The following is a 17,065-nucleotide window of genomic DNA, read 5'->3' as shown; positions in this document are numbered from 1 at the left end:
AATCCTGAATGTTCTCAATGGTTCCCCACCCCCAATATTGACCAACCTGGTAAGAAAATGTATTTCATTTTAATTTGAATATGTCTACTTACTGGTAAGGACAAGAAGCCCACCTTTTATTTATTGCCATCTGTAATTTTTGTGGAGCATTCAAATCATTTGACCACTTTTTTTTCCTACCGAATTCTTATTGATTTGTGGAGACTCTTTATTGACCATGGCTACTAAGCCTTTCTCTGCCATCTTCGGCCCCAAGTCAGCTGGGGCTTCCCAGCCTGAGCTTTCAACACGGGTTGCCTCAAAGCCCCATATGTCACCCCTGCACCCATGAGTCCACATTCCCAGAGGTGTCCAGTGTCCCTCCAGACTCTCCAGCTGCTGGCCTCTAGGAGGCTGGTGGCTTCTGGGAATGTGGAGACACGAGGCAGCAGGAAAACTTTACAGGACCCTGGATCATCCCCCATCCACGTGTGGATCTGTAGAGGAAAGGCCTCCCTTTCAAGGGCAGGCTCTGAGCCTCAGGGCCAGGTTTGAATCCTGCCTCTGCTTCTGAACAGCTGGTTAACTGGTGGAAAGTTGGGCAACCTCTCTGTGCCTTAGTTTCTGCCTACCAGAACAGTCAGGATAAGGTCAGTGTCTCCACCAGAGGGTCATGAAGATTGAATGAGTTGGTCCCATGAATCGCTTGAGTCAGGGTGTCCGGAACAAGCTCTCAACCTTCTCGGCCATTTTTAGGAGTAGCCCAGTCTCTTGCTTAGTTCTGCATTCTCCTGACTAGTGATCCAACACAGGACGCCCAGGGAAATTTGGGTTGACATCAACAGGCGATCATTTCCAGGTGTGTTCCTCCCTCCCTCCCGGATATCCGCAGAGGCCCACCTGCTCCTCTCTCCACCGATCTCTGCAGGTGCCCGCCCCACACAGAACCCGGCACTCACTCAAACTGACGCTGCGCTCACAGCAGGGCCCAGAGACCAGGGGCCTTCTGTCTTAAGAGTCCCCCTCCTGGGATGCCCCTCCCCACCCAACGCGTACACACAGGGTTAGCCTCGGTTTCACTTTATATTATAAATATTTTATTGCAATGTCCACCCCTTGACAATGCCCAGACATTGGGGGATCAACATTCTGGACTTCTTCCTGATACACCAAGGTCCAGCTCATTCCTTTTCCAAAGACGGCTCTGCTCTGCAAGGTACCCACACGCAGTTTGGGATTGGATGATGAAGTTGTTTATGATTCTCTTCAACCACAAACACAGCTTTAATGAAGGGGGATTGACAGACAAAAGACGAGAGCCCCCACCCCCGCCCCCCACAAGACCGGTCACAAAACCAGGGCCATCAGGACCGTGGGTAACTTGGAGAGGAGGAGGCCACAGAGTCCATTCCAGAACTTTCCTCCTCGTAAAGGTGGCGTTTCAGACCCATGGACCAAATGGGCAATTCAAACGGCAAAAGACACCTGGCTCACATTGATGGGTTCCAAAATAATAAATCTTTGACATGAAACACTTGAAACACAAAACTCGGAGAAGACATGAAAGCAGAGCAAAGGCACCTCTGCACCACACGGCCTCTGTCAACCTGGCACCAAAGGAGGAGCGGTTGGTGGCCCCCGGCTGGGAGCACAGGCGGAGCGCACCCCGCGGCCCCCGTGCAGTTTTAGGGCAAACACCCGACCCGGGGAGTCACGTGGACTTTGGATGAAAGGCCATATGGGATCAGAGGAGCAGAAGACCCCCCAACAAAACCGACCGGCTTAGCCCAGCGGGAAGCAGCAGCGCAGGGGACACGTAGGAAGGCCTGGGCGGGCCCAGGGACCCTCGGGTAATGCCAACCAGACCAGGTAATGCCATGACTTTGTAGATCAGAGAGGCAATCCCGGGCCAGCCCAGATGTGCCCCAGCGCTGCCGCTCGGCTGTGGACAGCGGCACCAGAGTCTCACTGGAGGGAGGGCAGCGGGCCCGTCCAGGCTGGACACCCTGGAGCATGGCTGCCCTTTGATCAGCCCCCGTGGACCCCAGGGAGCAGTGTCCCCAGCTTCTGTACAGTGGACAATGTGGGCTGCGGAGTCCCTCCTCTCCCCCCCACCTGCCTCTCACTGTGGCCCCCACCCGGCCTCATCCAGATTCCCGGGTTCCCTATGTGGCAAGGGCTGCTGGTCTCACGAGGCCCGTCCCCTGGAATCTCTGCGAGGACCAGCGGGGCTCCCCAGGAGCCCTGCATGCCCCCCCCACGCCATTGTTCTGAGGGACAGTTGGGATGGGTGGGGAACTACCTGCGGCTGCCGTGAGGACCCCAGTCCTTGTGCCCATCGAGGTCTGACCCCCAACCTGGAGCCTCCTGCCCGCTCCACATGGGCTACCAGCAGGCCCTGTGCGTCGGTGTCTGCGGGGACAGGCGGCTGACAGGTCCTTAGGCACGTTAGACAGGCCACACTCAGAAGAGGTCCCGGGACCCCAGCCTCGCTCCAATACCGAATCAATGAAAGAGGAGGACGATGTATAAGAAAAAAAAAAAAGGAAGAAAATCTGGTTTTTAAAAAATGGAAGAGAGGGAGAGTGGACACGTGTGGAAAGCTTGAATACCCGGGACCCAAACTCAGCTAATTAGAAAGAAAACTGCACGAGAGAGAGGGAGAGAGGGGGGACGGCGGGACAGAGGACGCGGGCTCTCCAGGACCCTCGCTCAGCAGGGGAGCCTCCGGGCTGGGCAGGGGCGGCTGGAGCGGGGCAGGGCTCAGGAAGAGGTCTGCAGGGCCTCGGCGCACCGCCCCGGGCCACCTGGCGTCCCAGGGAGGTGGTCCTGACGCTTCAGGGACTTGAAGAACTGGATGGCTGGCACCTGCGGCTTGGGCGGCCACGGGGCCTTCTTGGCTGGATGAACCTCATCTAGGACCCCGAGCTCAGGACAGGGTCCCGGAGAGGAGGGCTTGCTCTGGGGTGAGACAGGCCCAGGCCCGAGGCCAGGAAGAAAGCAATAGTCACCCACCTGCTGCAGGACAAGGAGCCCCTCGGCAGGTGGGGACGGCAGGGCCACTTCCTCCCGGGGCTCCCCTGGGCTCGGGATGTGGGTGCTGGACACAGGAGAGGCAGGACTGCCCAGGGGGGACCTGGGACACTGGCCCACGGTTGCAGGGAGCTCCACATAGCCCTCGAACCCTGGTTTCCCGGGGTCTGGGGTTCCAGGGGGCCCACCTGGCGGCCCAAGACAGAGGCCCGGGTTGTGCACTAAGGGGAGGCCCAGAGGGGGAGCAGGGGAGGCAGATGGGGTCCCCGAGGGCAGGGCGAGAGCCAGGTCTGCTGTGGTGACATAGGCAGAGGCCACGCCGGGGACCTCGGGGTCTCCGGAGCTCACGGGCAGAGGGGCCGGGCTGGGCTCCGGGTCCCGCGCACCCACCCTCAGCCCGGGTGTGGGAGGGGCGGGGCCTCCCCTGGACTCCAGGGAGGGGCTCCCCTCGGCCACCGGGCTGGGCTGACGCCCCACATCCACAGCCTGGTCCTGCCCTGTCACCTGAGCCAGGGGGACCAGCTGCACCTGTCCCCCAGGGGGCAGGCACAGGTACTCCAGGGAGCCTGCCGGTGCTGGCTTGTGGCTCTGGGGAGGCGCCGGCTGGCCCAGGAGGTCAGGCAGGGAGCCGCTGAGGGGCGGCCCCAGGTAGGGGCCATTGAAGTCGAAGCTGGGCAGCCGGTTGGCAGGCCTGCCCGAGGGGGCTGGTGGTCCCGGCGGGGGGCTGGGGGGCGGCCCGGGGTGCGGGCCCGAGGCAGCTGGGGTGGTGCTGGGCCCGGAGGGTGGACTGCAGACAGTGTGAGCGTCCTCTGTGGTGAGAGGTGACACCTCGCAGTCTCCAAAGTCGGCAGAGGGCGCGCTGCGGGGGACAGAGGCAGATGGAGACCACCCGCGAGCGGGCGAGGCTGGGCGGACCTCACACCTTCCACTGCCCACAAGAGGGAGCAGGCCCTGGCAAGGGACCTGGACACCGACGTGCTGTCCCCAAGGATCCCATGCTCGATCCTTGGTACTTAGTTCCAGGTTGTCCACAGAGGAGGCGGTGGCTCCTGCCCTGCAGCCCACCGACACCGGCCGTGCCGCCCCTGCCCGCTCCTCCACAGCTCCCAGGACTGGGCCACCAACTCTGCCTGACCAATGAGCAGCCACCAAGGGCTGAGGCCCTGTGGCTAATGTCCTTCAGTCACCCCGTGAGGCCTCTGCAGGGTGTCACCTCCCTGGACGGGGGACAGGGAGAGGTCATGTGCTCCTGTTCCTGCCTCTGCCCAGCCTCCCTAGCCTGGCAGAAGGGAAGTCCTTCCTGACGTCCACCTGGGTGCCTCTGCTGGAGTCCCCTGACCCTGTGGAGCTCCTCGAGGTCAGCCAGGGACACCTCCTGAGACACCCAGCACACCGTGCAGTGCCTGCCTGCTCCCCAGAGGCCCAGAGCCCCACGGAGCCCCTCACTCACCTCTCCAGCTCAGGGAAGAGGCTGTCCCAGGGTCCCTGGGGAGGGGGGCTCCAGTGGGGGGCAGCCTGCAGGCGGCCTGGGAGCCAGAGGCCCGCGCTCCCGTTCTGCAAGAGAGGACACTCGTGCCTGTGGCGCGGGGGCCGGGGAGGTGGGGACAGGCGGAGGACAGGCTCCGGGCCGGGGCTGCGGCTCCTGCAGGCGCCCAGGGACGGTTCCTGCGGCCAGGCCCACCCGCACCCCACCGGGACCCCCGGGAAGGGGAGGGAGGGAAGGACAGGCCGTGGACAGGGCGGCCGAGGAGCCCTCCCCGCGACCTACCTGGAACAGGCGGCTCTTGCCAGGGCTGGGGATCTCCTCCTGCCACTGCCTGCTGAGCCTGCAGCAGGCACCAGGGAGGGACAGTTGCAGAGACCGCAGGCCGGGGCTCCGTGCCCAGGAATGGGAGGCCGAGGCAGGGAGGGTGGGGAGCCCGGGGCCTGGCCGCGCCCTGGAGGGCTCACCTGTACCCGTAGACGCCACAGAAGCGGAGCGCCAGCAGCAAGAGCAGGGTGACGATGACCAGGACCAGCGCCAGCACCCACGTGGTCAGCACTGCCGGCAGCGGACACTCAGGACGGGAGGGAAGGGCTGCCGGCCCGGGGCAGGGCCAGGGACCCCGGGACCCTGCCTGTCAGGCTGCGGAAGCTCCCGGCCCAGGCGGGGTGGGGACAGACACCCCGGGGGACCTGGCTGAGCCCCCCCCCCGTGCTCAGGGGTCAGGGAGGACCTGGGGTCTCAAGCCTGGCCAAGACCAGGTGCTGTGGCCAGGGCTCTGGCTGGCTGCAGCCCAGGCCATCATGGCGGCTTCCTGTAGGAGGCGGCCTGCACATTGACGTCCAGGCACCATGAGAACTTGAGAGGTGTGGAGGGAGCGGGGAGCTGGTCGAGGGGCAGCAGGTGCAAAGGCCCTGGAGCCCTGCACTTCCTGTCAGGCAGTTGAGCCCCTCACAGCCGGGCCCCTCTCTTTCTCTCCCTGGGCTCCTCCCTCCACAAGCTGCCTGGCAGGGCTTCCTGCACACCTCCTCCATCTGCTGGGGACGCCCCTGGGCTGGTCTCATACTGTACGTGTGCCCAGGTGACCACTATGGGAAATGGCCAGGGACAAATGAAAGGATCAGGTGTGGAGCCTTCCAGTCCAGGCCCCAGTCTAGAGCTCCTGGTGTCTTCACTGCCATGGTAACAGGAAGCCAAGGCTGACCACCGCTGGGCAGAGGTTGTCAAAAAGGCTCACATCAGCAGGGGTGTATTACTAGAGGCAGAAGCCCTTATGTGAAGGAGGAGTGATCGTGAGACCGACTCTCCTCTACTTTCTCAAGTCCTCACCTGAGGTGCCTGTGCACAGCAGGTGTCCCTTCCAGTGACAGACACGTTAGGGGAACAGAGGCTGTGTAGTGGGGGTCTGGGGCCTTGCTTCTCTGTTCCCACACCTCCTGTGTCCTCTGCCCCGTGGGCTGACCCAGGAGGGCAGGTGGGCCCGGACTTACCCCAGTCAGTGGTCCAGGACTGCTCCTGGCTCCACTCGCTCCAGATCCCGTTGTAGACGCCGGGGGTGGGCCTGACCCTCACCCTGGCCCAGTACTTGGTGGAGGGCTCCAGGGCCGGCAGGGCCATGCTGTGGGCGCTCCGTAGGGTCACCGTCTTGCTGTCCTGGGGGGCAGGTGGCTGAGCCCTGGCCTCCCTCCCTCCCTCCCGTCCCACGTCACCACCTGCAGCCCCGCCACCGCCTGGTGCCCACAGGGACCCTGAAGCACAGCACTGCCCGTGGGCCGGGAGCCCTGCTCTCAGCTCCCGGGGACACCGAGGCCCGGGCCTGGGACCTGCTGGTCAGTCCTCATCTGGGGACTCTGCCTGCCAGGGGCTCCCTGTGGCTGTTCTAGGAACTCAGTGCAGTGGACCAGGCTCCAGGCCCTGAGGCAGGAGCCCCCAGTCTGGAACCTTCTGCTGCCTCCACCCGAGCCCCTCCTGGCCTCAGCCTCCCCGTTCCCTGCTTAGAGCTCTGGGGAGGCCCTGCGGGCTCTGCTTGGGCTCAGGAGCTGCGGGGTCTGCACAGGCAGGGCTCCCCTGAAGCTCGGCCCAGGACTTTCCAGAACCCGCATCCCAGGTGTCAGCCCTGCCCTGAGGGGCTCAGCCCCTGCATTCCAGGCTGGCTCTTTCGGGACCCACCACCTCACTCAGCCTCAGCTCCTTCCCAAGGGACAGGACCAGGACCTGCTGGCCACCGGGTCCCGGCCCCGCGTCCCGGTGGTGGCCTCTGCCTGGTGCCCTGGGGCTGCTTGGGGGCTCCCTCCCGCTGCTGCGCTCACCTCCCAGGGCTCGGTGTCCCTCCTGTGCTGGACCTGGAAGGTGTGCTCGATGTGCGTGTAGTACATCTTCTCCACCTGCCAGCGCAGGCTGTAGCTGTCCCCGTCCTTGGTCACTTGCAGGGTCGGGTTCTTCATCTGGACTGCGGGAGGGAGGACTTCAGGGTGTCCGTGACCCGGCCACTCCAGCACCACGTTTCCCGTGAGTCAGGATGGCCACCCTGCTGTCTCCCCAGCCAGGACCCCAGGCCCAGCCGCTGGGGCCTTTGCGCCTGTCTGCGTCGCTGCCTCCCTGGGAGACTGGCTCCTGGGGTGGAGGCCGGCGACCTGCTTCCTCCTCACGCGTGACGTGAAGACCAGCCAGCTGCTCAGCTCCAGGCTAGACGTGCGCCATGTCCCCAGCACCCAGGGTCACTCGGCACAGTGAAGGAAGTCCCCGGACAGGCGGCTCAGCAACGTGGCTCCCGACATGTGACTCCGCAGCCTTGGCCCAGCCAGTCCCCACACTGCCCCAGAGCCTCTGAGACCTGCTCCATTCTGGGCTACTGTCCTTCGACACCCCAGAGGGTAGCGTATGTCTGAAGCCATGAGCCGCTCAAAAGCCCTCGCCCTGAAAAGCCTGCGTGCATCCGCTGCAAAGGGCCTTCAGTGACATCTAGGGGACACTGTCTCCAACCACATGTGGCTAAGCAGAAAGGCGAAGCCCCTTTGGGACAGCTCCTCCCCTGTGGGCAGTAGACCTCAACTTGGAAAATGCCAAGGACAGAAGGCGGACACGAGGGGTGGACTCAGAAGCCCTGCGTTTCAACCTCGACTGACATCTCGCTAGCTGTGCAACTTTAAGTAAGTCACTCGTTCACTCTGAGCTTCAGCTTATCAATCAGAAAGAAGGAAAACAGAGAACGTTCATAACCTGCTGATGATGGTGGGGCTTTTACGAAAACAGCACAAGTGTCCCCGAGGGATGAGTTGTCCTATGTGCCACGTGTCACTCCACGTGCACTTGACCCATGGGAAACCCTTTAGCAGGGGCCACTCCAAGAAAGCAAGTGGAGACCCTGAGCAACGTAGGGTCACCCTGTGTCCAAGAACAGGAAGGGCTGGGACGCGGCTCTGTGGTAAAGTGCCCTGGGTTCACTCCCCGGGGTGGAGGACGTGCCATCGTGGGGAAGGGACCCTGCATGGGGAACCCTGGTGCCCTGCAGGGAGGAGTGACATCCACCCTCCAGTCCTCAGTCTGACTGTGACGCTCCAACCCACAGTTGACAAGGAAGTCACAGGTCGCGGGTAGAAAACAAGAGGAGCCGGAGGACAGCTGGGAACCAAGAGAGCCAGGAGCCAAAGGGTCTGGAAAGTCCCAGGGGCTGGGACAGCTGCAAGGCTGGAGAGGACACGGGGATGACCAGGGGCCTGGTTTAAGAGCAGGTCCCTTCTGGTCACTGGACAGCATTCCCTCCAGGGGACACACTGGATGGGCCAAGAGAATGGGGGTGTCCACGGGAAGGACGAGCGCAGAGCCAGGCGCCCACGACGCGGGCCACTCACTGTGCTCCGAGCTCTTGATGAGCCGCCCCTCCCTGCGCGGGTGGACAGAGACGACGTACAGCCCGCTGGCCGCGGGGTCGGGCACCGGGATCCGGCAGCGGAGCCGGGTGTCCAGGCTGCTGAGCACCTCCTTCAGCACCGGGGAGCACTCCTCCTCCCTGGGGCAGGGACGGGGGGACACAGGGACCAGGGAGAGCTGAGACCCGGCACAGGAGGAGGCCTGGCCGGGCGGCTGAGAGCGGGAGGGCGGGCGGCACTCACCGCGCCTGGGGCCCGGCCCTGTAGAAGAGGCCGAAGGAGAGGGAGCTGGCCACGGGCGCCCGCAGCTCCCAGGAGCAGCTCAGCGCGTGGGCCCCGTCGAAGGAGCACTGCAGGTTGCGGGGCTGGGCCTCGTCCCCTGGCAGGGAAGGTCCTGGGTCACTGCCGGCCCCGTCCAGCGCTCTGGGGCAGCAGGGGCTCAGCATGGGCAGGTCCCAGGTTTGGGCAGCAGCCTGGGCTTCACCCTCGGCCAGCACCTGCCAGCCAGGCGCCCACAGCACCCGAGGAGCCGGGAGGTCCACGCCTCGCCCAAGGCAAGGACGTCTGCAAGCTCCTCGTGGGGAACTGGACACAGCAGCCGAGACCAGCCCTGCCCGTTGCTGCTCATTCACACACAGCCGTGAGGACAGTGTCTGGTGACCAGAGAGCTCACAGGACATAGCTGCAGGGCCCAGGACGGCCAGGCAGAGAGCGCCCGCAGACGGGACTGCCCCAGGCTCAGGACACCCACCCCAGTGCCTGCAAGGCCACGGAGTGGACGCCTAGACCCCTTCGGCCTGGGAGGCCCCGCCCCAGAGGGACGCCTGCTACCCGGGCCCCGTACCTGGCGGCGAGTCCCAGAGAATGTCGGGGCTCCACTGGCTGGGCCGGCCCGAGAGGCGGGAGCCGGGGGCCAGCCGCGTGCGCACCCGGGCCGCGTAGGTGCTGCCGGGCACCAGGCGCTCGGCCTCCAAGACGGCCTGGGAGGAGCTGCAGCGGAGGCTGGTGGCATCCTGAGGGACAGAGGGCGCTGCAGGAAGGGCCGCCCCGTCTCCCCAGGACAGGGCCCAGCTGGCCCCATCCTACCTCCCAGGAGTCGCTGAGCCGCCTGTAGACCACCTCGAACTCCAGGTCCCCCTGCGCCAGCCAGGGTGTCTGGGCGTCCCCAAGGGCCACACTCCAGGTCAGCAGGAAATGGTCCCTGGCCTTGCTGATCTGCAGGTCCTTGGGTGGGGGCGGCTGGACTGCAGGGGAGGAAGCAGAGGGCACGTGAGGGCCGCACGGGACCTGCCTGGGTGCCTGGGTGCCAGCCCAGAGCTGCCCCGGCAGCAGGGTGACCATGAGCAGGAGCCCAGGCTGAGAGGCCCCTCATGTGCACAAACACGGGGACCCAGGTGTGAGCAGGGACCCCGGGGCAGGTCTCTGTGCACAGGGACCAGTCTCCAGCCCAGCAGGTGTGCAGGGCCCCTGGGCTAGTCCACCGGAGGCCGTCGAGGTGCCGGGGCTCCTGGGGCCCCCGTTTCTGTGGCTCATGCTGGGAGACGACTTCCAAGCACAGCCACTTCAGGCAGGTGAGTGTCCCGTGGTGGCCGTGGGACATGGCGTGTTAGAGCCAGTCCCAGCTGGAGCCTTGGAGGAGTCATAACCCAGGGTGGCAGGTGCCCAGCACAGAAACCACCCTGTCCCCACCCGAGGCCAGCACAGGCATCAGTAATGGATGCCGCACTCCCGCCCCTGAGGCTGACAGGGCGTGGGAGCCTCAGCCCCGAGCTCCACTGGCACAGCCAGCGAGGCTGCCTGGGGACCGGGCACCACCCTGGTCACGGACTTCAGCGACTCTCCTCCACCTGCTCCTTCCACAGGTGGAGAAAGTGACGGAGGAGGTGACTGCCCAGGTCTGCAGGGTAGCCTCAGAGGCCAGATGCCATCAGTGCCCGCGCCTCCCGGCCTCCCTGGTCAGAGCCAGTGCACTTCAGGCTGGGAGCGACGCCCTGCGCGCCGGCCCTCAGGAGGCCAGAGCCACTCTCCCTCCCTGCTGCCAGGGCCCATCTCCCCAGAGGCCTTCCCGAGTCCAGGCCTGAGCTCCCTCGGGCGCGGCTGCCACTGGCCTGCTCTCGCCCCCTGGTTCCCGCGGGTGCCACAGAAAGAACAAGCAGAAGATGAAGCGCCCGCGTCCTGTGCCTGCGCCTTCCCGCATTCTTGTCCCCGTCTGTACACCACAGAGACCACACGTCCAGGCTGCTCTGGCCACAACATGCAGGTCAGCCTCCCTGCCTCCTGGCCTCTCATCCACCCTGCACACGCCTGCCTCCAGCATCCTCATGCCAGCCTCCCATAGTGGCTAGAGGGGGCCTCCCCAGTCCTGCGCAGGACACGGAGACCTCTGCCCTCCGTGCCTGATCTCGACAGCTTGACGCTCCTCAGACTCAAGGACCAACTTCTCCAGCACTGTGCCCTTCTGAGCCTCCTGTCCTGCCCAGGTGGTCACCACTGCCAGGGGCTCTTCCCGCCCTGGCTCCATCCCTCCCACCCTGCCAGGCCTCCTTCCCCTGGGAAGTCATCTGCTCCCTCAGCCCTGGCCCCTGCCCCTCATGGTGCATGTCCCCTCCAGGTGGCCTCACACGGGAAGTGCTTCAGCGGCAGTGCCGAGCTCCCCTGGGGTCCAGACCCCCTGTCCCCAAGCCCGCATTGCAAACACCCTTCAGAGGAATTCCCAGTGGCCTGACCTGCCCCTTCCAGGACGCAGCTGCATGGCCTGTGGCCGGGGCAGGGACAGAGCGGGCTCCCTCCAAGCTGTGGAGCAGCAGGGAGGCCCTGGGTCGGGGGCAGGAAGGCCACCTGCTGGGGCCCAAGCTCAGTGCAGCTCCCCATGCTGGGCAGCGGCGGGCACAGCCCCTCCCTCCCGCCTCAGCTGCATGGAAGTCAAAGGCCGAAGGTCAGCCCTCCCTGGCCCTGCTCTCGCGGAGGTGAGCAGGGACACAGCCTCCCCACAAGTCCTGCGTGCACTGGCTGGACGGTCCCCTAACCTTCCTCAAAGCCCCCTCCCCTCTTCCCCAGGCCTGGGAATGGACCAGGCCCCTGCGGCTAGGCCGGCGCCCCACCACTGAGCCGCACCGGCCCATGTGCGGCCTCCTCGGCCCTGACCTCCCTGAGTCCGTGAGTCTGAAGGGCCACCGCGTTTCCCTCTCGTACACAGCAGGTCAACCCCAGCTCCCGATGAGCGTCTGCACCCAACCAGGCGGCCTCGGGAGCTGCACAGCCCCACCGCGCGGCCCTGGGGCCCCGGCGAGGGCGTGAGCAGACCACCCCTTGCCTGAGCGTGGGAAGCCCACGGGAGAGTGGGCCTGTCACGGCCGCGTCTGCTCAGTGGTGACTCTGCACTCCTGGGCCTCAAGGGCCTGATCCACAGCCAGGGCTGTCACAGAGACGAGAGGAGGCAGCAAAGATGGCGGCTCCTGTCCGTGAGAGCTTCCCTGTGCCTCCTGGGAAGGGCTCTGCTGGAGGGAGGCCTTGGGCTGGCAGTCAGAGCCTGGCAGGTCCAGGGTGCTGTCATGGCACCACCCAGAGGCCGCTCAGAGGCCAGCACTGTGAGGACGCCACGTCCCATGCCCACCCAGGACAGGGTACAGCACTGAGACTCTCGCCCAGCCCCTCCTGTCACCCAGCCACCCTGGTGCTCCTGGGTAGACGGGACCCGCCCTGGCCAGGCCCCAGCTCCTCACCGTGCTGGGTCAGCAGCACCGACAGCTGGACGGCCAGAGGCCGGTCTGCCTGGAAGAAGTAGTAGTCCTCGTCTGCGATGACGAAGTCCTGGTACGCGATGCGGCAGCTTCTGTGCACACATGGGGCAGCCGGGCAGGCTGGCGAGGGCGTGTCCTCACTGAGGCCACAGGACACTGGCTGCGGCGGGTCCCTGTCAGGAGAGGACAGCGTCCGCTAAAGAGAACTAGAAGCATCCATTTATCGAAAGCATAAGAAAATGTGGCGTCTCTACACGATGGAGTATTTCTCCCCCATAAAGTCGAATGAATGTATGGCATGTGCTGGTAAATGGACGGAGCTGGAGGCGATCCTGCTGAGTGAAGTAGGCCCACCCCAAAACCCAAAGGCCGAAGGCTTTCTCTGGTTTGCGGAAGCTGCCTCACAATAAGGCGGGACGGGGAGGGAAGATGGCAGTCCCTTGTTTTGGAGAAAGGGCAAAGAAGGGAGGAGGTTGGGAACAGGAAGAGAAGGGCGCGGCGTGAGGTTCCTTGTTCGCAGGTGGATCAGGACCAGTGTGGTCCACCCCATGCAGCACCACGGGAATGGGGAGCCAGACTCCGTGTGTGTGACACGTCTAAACACCTCCTCCTGTCCTGTGTGTCTAAACGGAACAAATTAAAAAAGAGAAGAAGGAATCCTCCACTCATCCGGTGTCACTGAGTGCCCGCCACGTGCAGCTTTGTCCTGGTCGGGGGCCGTCCGTGAACTCCCCACGTCCTGCCCGCCCCCGGGCTGCCTGGGGGCAGAGACACAGGCTGGACCCCTGATAACAGAGGAAGTGGGGACAACTTCATGAGGACAGCACCACAGGGAACAAGGGGTCTGGGAGCTGTGGGGGTGGCGTGCGGTTTGAAGAAGAAGGGGACAGAGAGGCCTCGCTGAACAGGTGACCTGTGGGCGGAGCCTCCTAAGGAGGTGGCCAGGAGAGCGCCCAAGTCCCAGGAGAGGGGGCTCCAGGCGATGGGAGGGGCCCGTGGCCAGCTGCGCTGCACCCTGGTGTCTCACAGAGCGCGGGGCAGTGGCCTGCGGCTGGTGTCTGGTGGGGACCCGACTGCTCAGTGCTCACAAGAGATCTAAGTGACCAGATAGGACCCATAGGGACGGACCATCTGTAAGGAGTGGCATAAGAGCAATCTGAGAGTAACCGAGGGCTGACCTACAGGAGCCCCTGGCTTCGCTGGCTTTTAGTGGACTTTAAAAGTCACTAATTATGGAACTCGCAGGCCAGTCCACAGACCACGAGTCTCCCACTAGCTTGGCTGCAAATGGCGCCTCGGATCAAAGCTACCAAAGTCTTAAACCTCTTCTCCAGCAAAGGCTGCGTCTGCTCCTCCTCTGATCTCTACCTTAAACTGCACATCTAACTTTTCCTGGGAAGAGAAACTTCAAAGATCCAAGTCATAAACTCACTGATCGGTATCTGGCCTCTGGATTACAGAGCTCAGTACATCTGGCGCCCTCCAGGTGACGCATGTGAGTCAGGAGGGCACCACAGCCTGGGATTGATGCCCCCGCCCCGCCTCAGGCACTGAGCTGCTCCCGCCCCCTGCGTGAGCTCAGCTTGCCACCAGAGGTGGAGATGATCTCTCTTGGGTAGCCTGCCACCTCCTGGGTTGCCTGGCTTTCCAGATCATTCTTTTACCTCACCCCAACTAACCCCCGAGGATTAGCTTGTGAACCGTGAGCAGAACAGACCTGGGTCTGGTCAGTCAGAGTATTTGGATTTCACGGTGAGTTAGGGGCAAAGGTTTGGAGTGACAGTCACGGAAGGTGTGGCCCATGGACTAGGCCACCAGGGGTCCTCGGGTGCTGGCTGTGGACGGGGCGGGTTGGGGCCATCCAGTTGCTTCTGGGCCACCCCTGGGATAGGAAGTGGTTTGGACCAGGGAGGAGGGATCAGCATGGTCTGTTTGAAGACAGATTTGACAGCCTGTGTCGGGTGCTGAGCAGGGAAGGAGCGGAGATGGGAGACTTCAGCCAAACCTAACTCTCACTCTGCCTGAGCCCCCATGGGTACCGGCTCAGGCACAGGGAGGGGAAGAGGAGACGGAGCGCCTTTGGGCAGAGGCCCTAAGTGAACGGGGACATCTGGAGTCAGAGACACCTATTCCAAGTGACGCATGGAGAGGCACGAGGCCCAGCCGTTAGGGGAGGCCCAGCTGGAGATTTCCATCTAAGCTGGAGGCCCTGGCCCGAGACCAGATCTCTGAAGATCGGCTCTGGATAACAGAGGAGGTCCAGCACCAAACCCACCCAACTCGCCCTTTCCATTGAGATAAAAAAGGAAGCAGAGAAGCCATCAACAGGGGCTGGCGGGGACATGACAGGGACTGGGGGACATGGCACCGAGTCAGGAGCAAGAGGAGCCACAAGGACACCAAGGTCATCGGAGACAAGTGCCTCCCATGGTCAGACAGGGAGCAGGCCAAGACCTCCCCAAGCTGCGGGAGGTATTGCTGACTGACAGGTGGCAGTAGGGACAGCAGAATCCTGGGAGGGAGTTCACGGGGGAAAGACCTGACATCATGTACTGTGAGACCTGATGACTTTAGAGGAGAGTCACGGAGAGGGACAGCAGGGGAGGGCTGGGGCTTGGGGACGCAACCCCAGGAGCTGCCCCCGGGCTGCAGTCACTGTTGAGTCTGGGACCGGGCATTGGGCCTCACTTGCCAGGTGATGGGAATGACCTGGGGGCACCCTTGGGGACACAGGGGAGGGTGGGGACCGTGGTGGCAGCCACGTCCTTGAGCAGCGAGACCTGAGGGTCCAGCCTCAGGCTCAGACAGTGGCTGAGACATGATTCCCCGGGGGGCCGGGGGCCCTGACCAGCCAGGTCCAGGGAGCGGCAGGTGGGGGAGGGGAGGGGCTCCCCGCCCAGGCTCCTGCTGTCTCAGGCAGGGGAAGCGGTCACCAGGGGAAGGGGCGGCACAGGGGACAGGGGAACAGCACAGGGAGGACTGAGGCCCTGGAGAGAGCTCTGAGGGAGGCGGGTGCAGAGAGGCCGGGGCCGTTTCCCTGTTCCACTTGCAGCTGATTCAGAGCCCCAAGGCCAGAGTGAGGCCAGCCACCTCCCAGGCGGCCTGCGCACAGAGGCCATGGGACAGGAGGTGGCCACCCCTCGTGGGGAGGTGGTGGGGCTGGAGGGTGAGGAGCCCCACGGGCAGCGGACACTGCCTCTGTGCTGCCACCTGTCCCTCGGCCCTCCCTGTGTCTGGCGGCCCCGCCCTGGGCTCCATCTCCCCCTCTGGGAACTGGGCCTGGTGTCCTTGCCCCGTCCAGCTCCGGGGAGGATGGACAGGCCACGTGGGGAAAGTCTGCCCAGGCGAGGTCACCGCCACCTCCACCACCACCTTGGTGTGGAGGCCCGTCCGTCCCCGGGCCCCTGACATCAGAGGCCAGCAGGCCATCCTCCTCCCTTGTCCTGTCTGGTCCAACCCACGCTGACCCCACCTGCCCCCTCCACTCCAGGGAGGAGACGCGGCTGCCCTGCCTCCGCCCGGCGCCGGTGGCTCACCCGTTCACGCTGCGGTGCAGGGTCAGGTTGAGGAGCCCCTGGGCGGCTCGGACGGCCGCCCACCCGCAGGCGATGTGGCTGGTGTAGTCGTTGTAGCAGCGCAGCGTCTGCAGCGGGATGGTTTCTGAGGGCAGAGCGGAGGGGTCACTCTGTCCCCTCCCGTGTCCCTGGTCACCGCCCAGCTCCTCGGGATGTGCAGTCCCGGGGAGGGGTCCTAGATCCCCGTGGGGGCCTGGGCTTGGGTGGGCCAGGGGCCCTGCGGGTGGGGACTCTCCCCTCCTGACAGAAACACAGGTGGGCTGACTGCCGGCCACTCGGGGCCCCTGCTCTGTGCTGCTCCAGGCCCTCAGGACAGTGTCCTGCCTCACACGCAGGTCCTGCCCTGACCCCACGGGCACCACGGAGGAGAGGCAGGACCACGGGCCCCACCTGCCCACAGCCACCAGGCTGAGAGTGGAAAGGCAACGAGGTTCCTGGGGTCACCCGCAAGCCAAGTTCCCCGGGGGCTGAAGCAGGAGGGACCCCGGGGCCTGGAGGTGGGACCCTGATGCCGCCAGAGGAGCAGAGGGTCAGTGGGGAGGGAGGCCAGAGGGGCCTGGACCAGCCTGGAGGCAGGGCCTCGAGTGCCAGGCTGAGGAACCTGGGCAGAGCAGTGACCGAGCCTCCGCCAGGTTCTCCAGGAAGCCAGAGGGTGGACAGGGCCAGGGGCCAGGGGAGGGGTCCAGGGAGGAGCAACGGAAGCCATGAGGGGGGCTGGGGAGGAGCTGTGGTTCTGGGAGTGTGGGGGCTCCAGAGGGAGCGGCCCCCTCAGTGCCCAGCAGGGAGGGGGAGGGGAGGGGGAGGGGAGGAGCCCTCGGACTCACCTTCTGCCCCTGCGACCCCAGGGCCCCCACAGGGCCAGCAGGGCCAGGAGGAGCAGCCCCCAGCTCAGCGCCATTCCCCAGTCAGCTGTGGACCTGCAGGTGGCCGTCCAGGGCAGCCCTGGCTGGGGGCGGGGTCCTCATTGCTGCCGAAGTCTGTGTTCCTGTTCTTCCAGGCGCTGGGCCTGACCCATGTCACTGCTCCTGTGATCGCTCTCCAAGACTCTGGTCCTCTGGGCCTGCGGAAAGATATAGCTGCTGGGAGCTGCCCAGGGCACTGTCCCTCTCCCGGGGGAGAACCCGGCCCCAGTGAAGCACCCGAGACAGGCCCTTCCCTGGAAGCTCAGGGTCCTGGGGCCACCATGATGGAGATGAGCTCAACGCCTCTGAGACAGACAGTCCGGGGCACAGGGTGCAGTGGCCCCCGATTTGAGAGCCCCGAGAGGGAGGCCTGGGCTCTGACTGGACCCAGCTCCCCTGGCCTTCTGCCCGCGCTGCTCTGGGGAGTCGGCGCTGGCTGCACCGTGTCACCCCAGGTGCCAGCTGCCTCGGGCCTGGCGCTCCC

The 17,065-nt window shown here is 64.6% G+C and overlaps 1 protein-coding gene across 1 annotated transcript; it reads right to left on the bottom strand.

Moving 5' to 3' along the window:
- Positions 1-1,061: 1,061 nt before the first annotated feature.
- Csf2rb (colony stimulating factor 2 receptor subunit beta) lies at positions 1,062-16,385 on the bottom strand. Its single transcript, XM_047549811.1, has 13 exons — positions 16,343-16,385; positions 15,641-15,764; positions 12,087-12,277; positions 9,451-9,608; positions 9,209-9,377; positions 8,608-8,743; positions 8,347-8,504; positions 6,805-6,944; positions 5,986-6,148; positions 4,963-5,053; positions 4,781-4,838; positions 4,463-4,566; positions 1,062-3,871 (listed from the first exon to the last, which is right to left on the bottom strand). The coding sequence occupies exons 1-13, from the start codon at positions 16,383-16,385 to the stop codon at positions 2,743-2,745; spliced, it is 2,664 nt and encodes an 887-aa protein (XP_047405767.1). The 3' UTR covers positions 1,062-2,742.
- Positions 16,386-17,065: the final 680 nt, after the last annotated feature.

The sequence above is a fragment of the Sciurus carolinensis genome, chromosome 4 (assembly GCF_902686445.1).
Source record: "Sciurus carolinensis chromosome 4, mSciCar1.2, whole genome shotgun sequence".
Lineage (NCBI taxonomy): Eukaryota > Metazoa > Chordata > Mammalia > Rodentia > Sciuridae > Sciurus > Sciurus carolinensis.
This window is presented reverse-complemented; position numbering and strand designations above follow the sequence as displayed.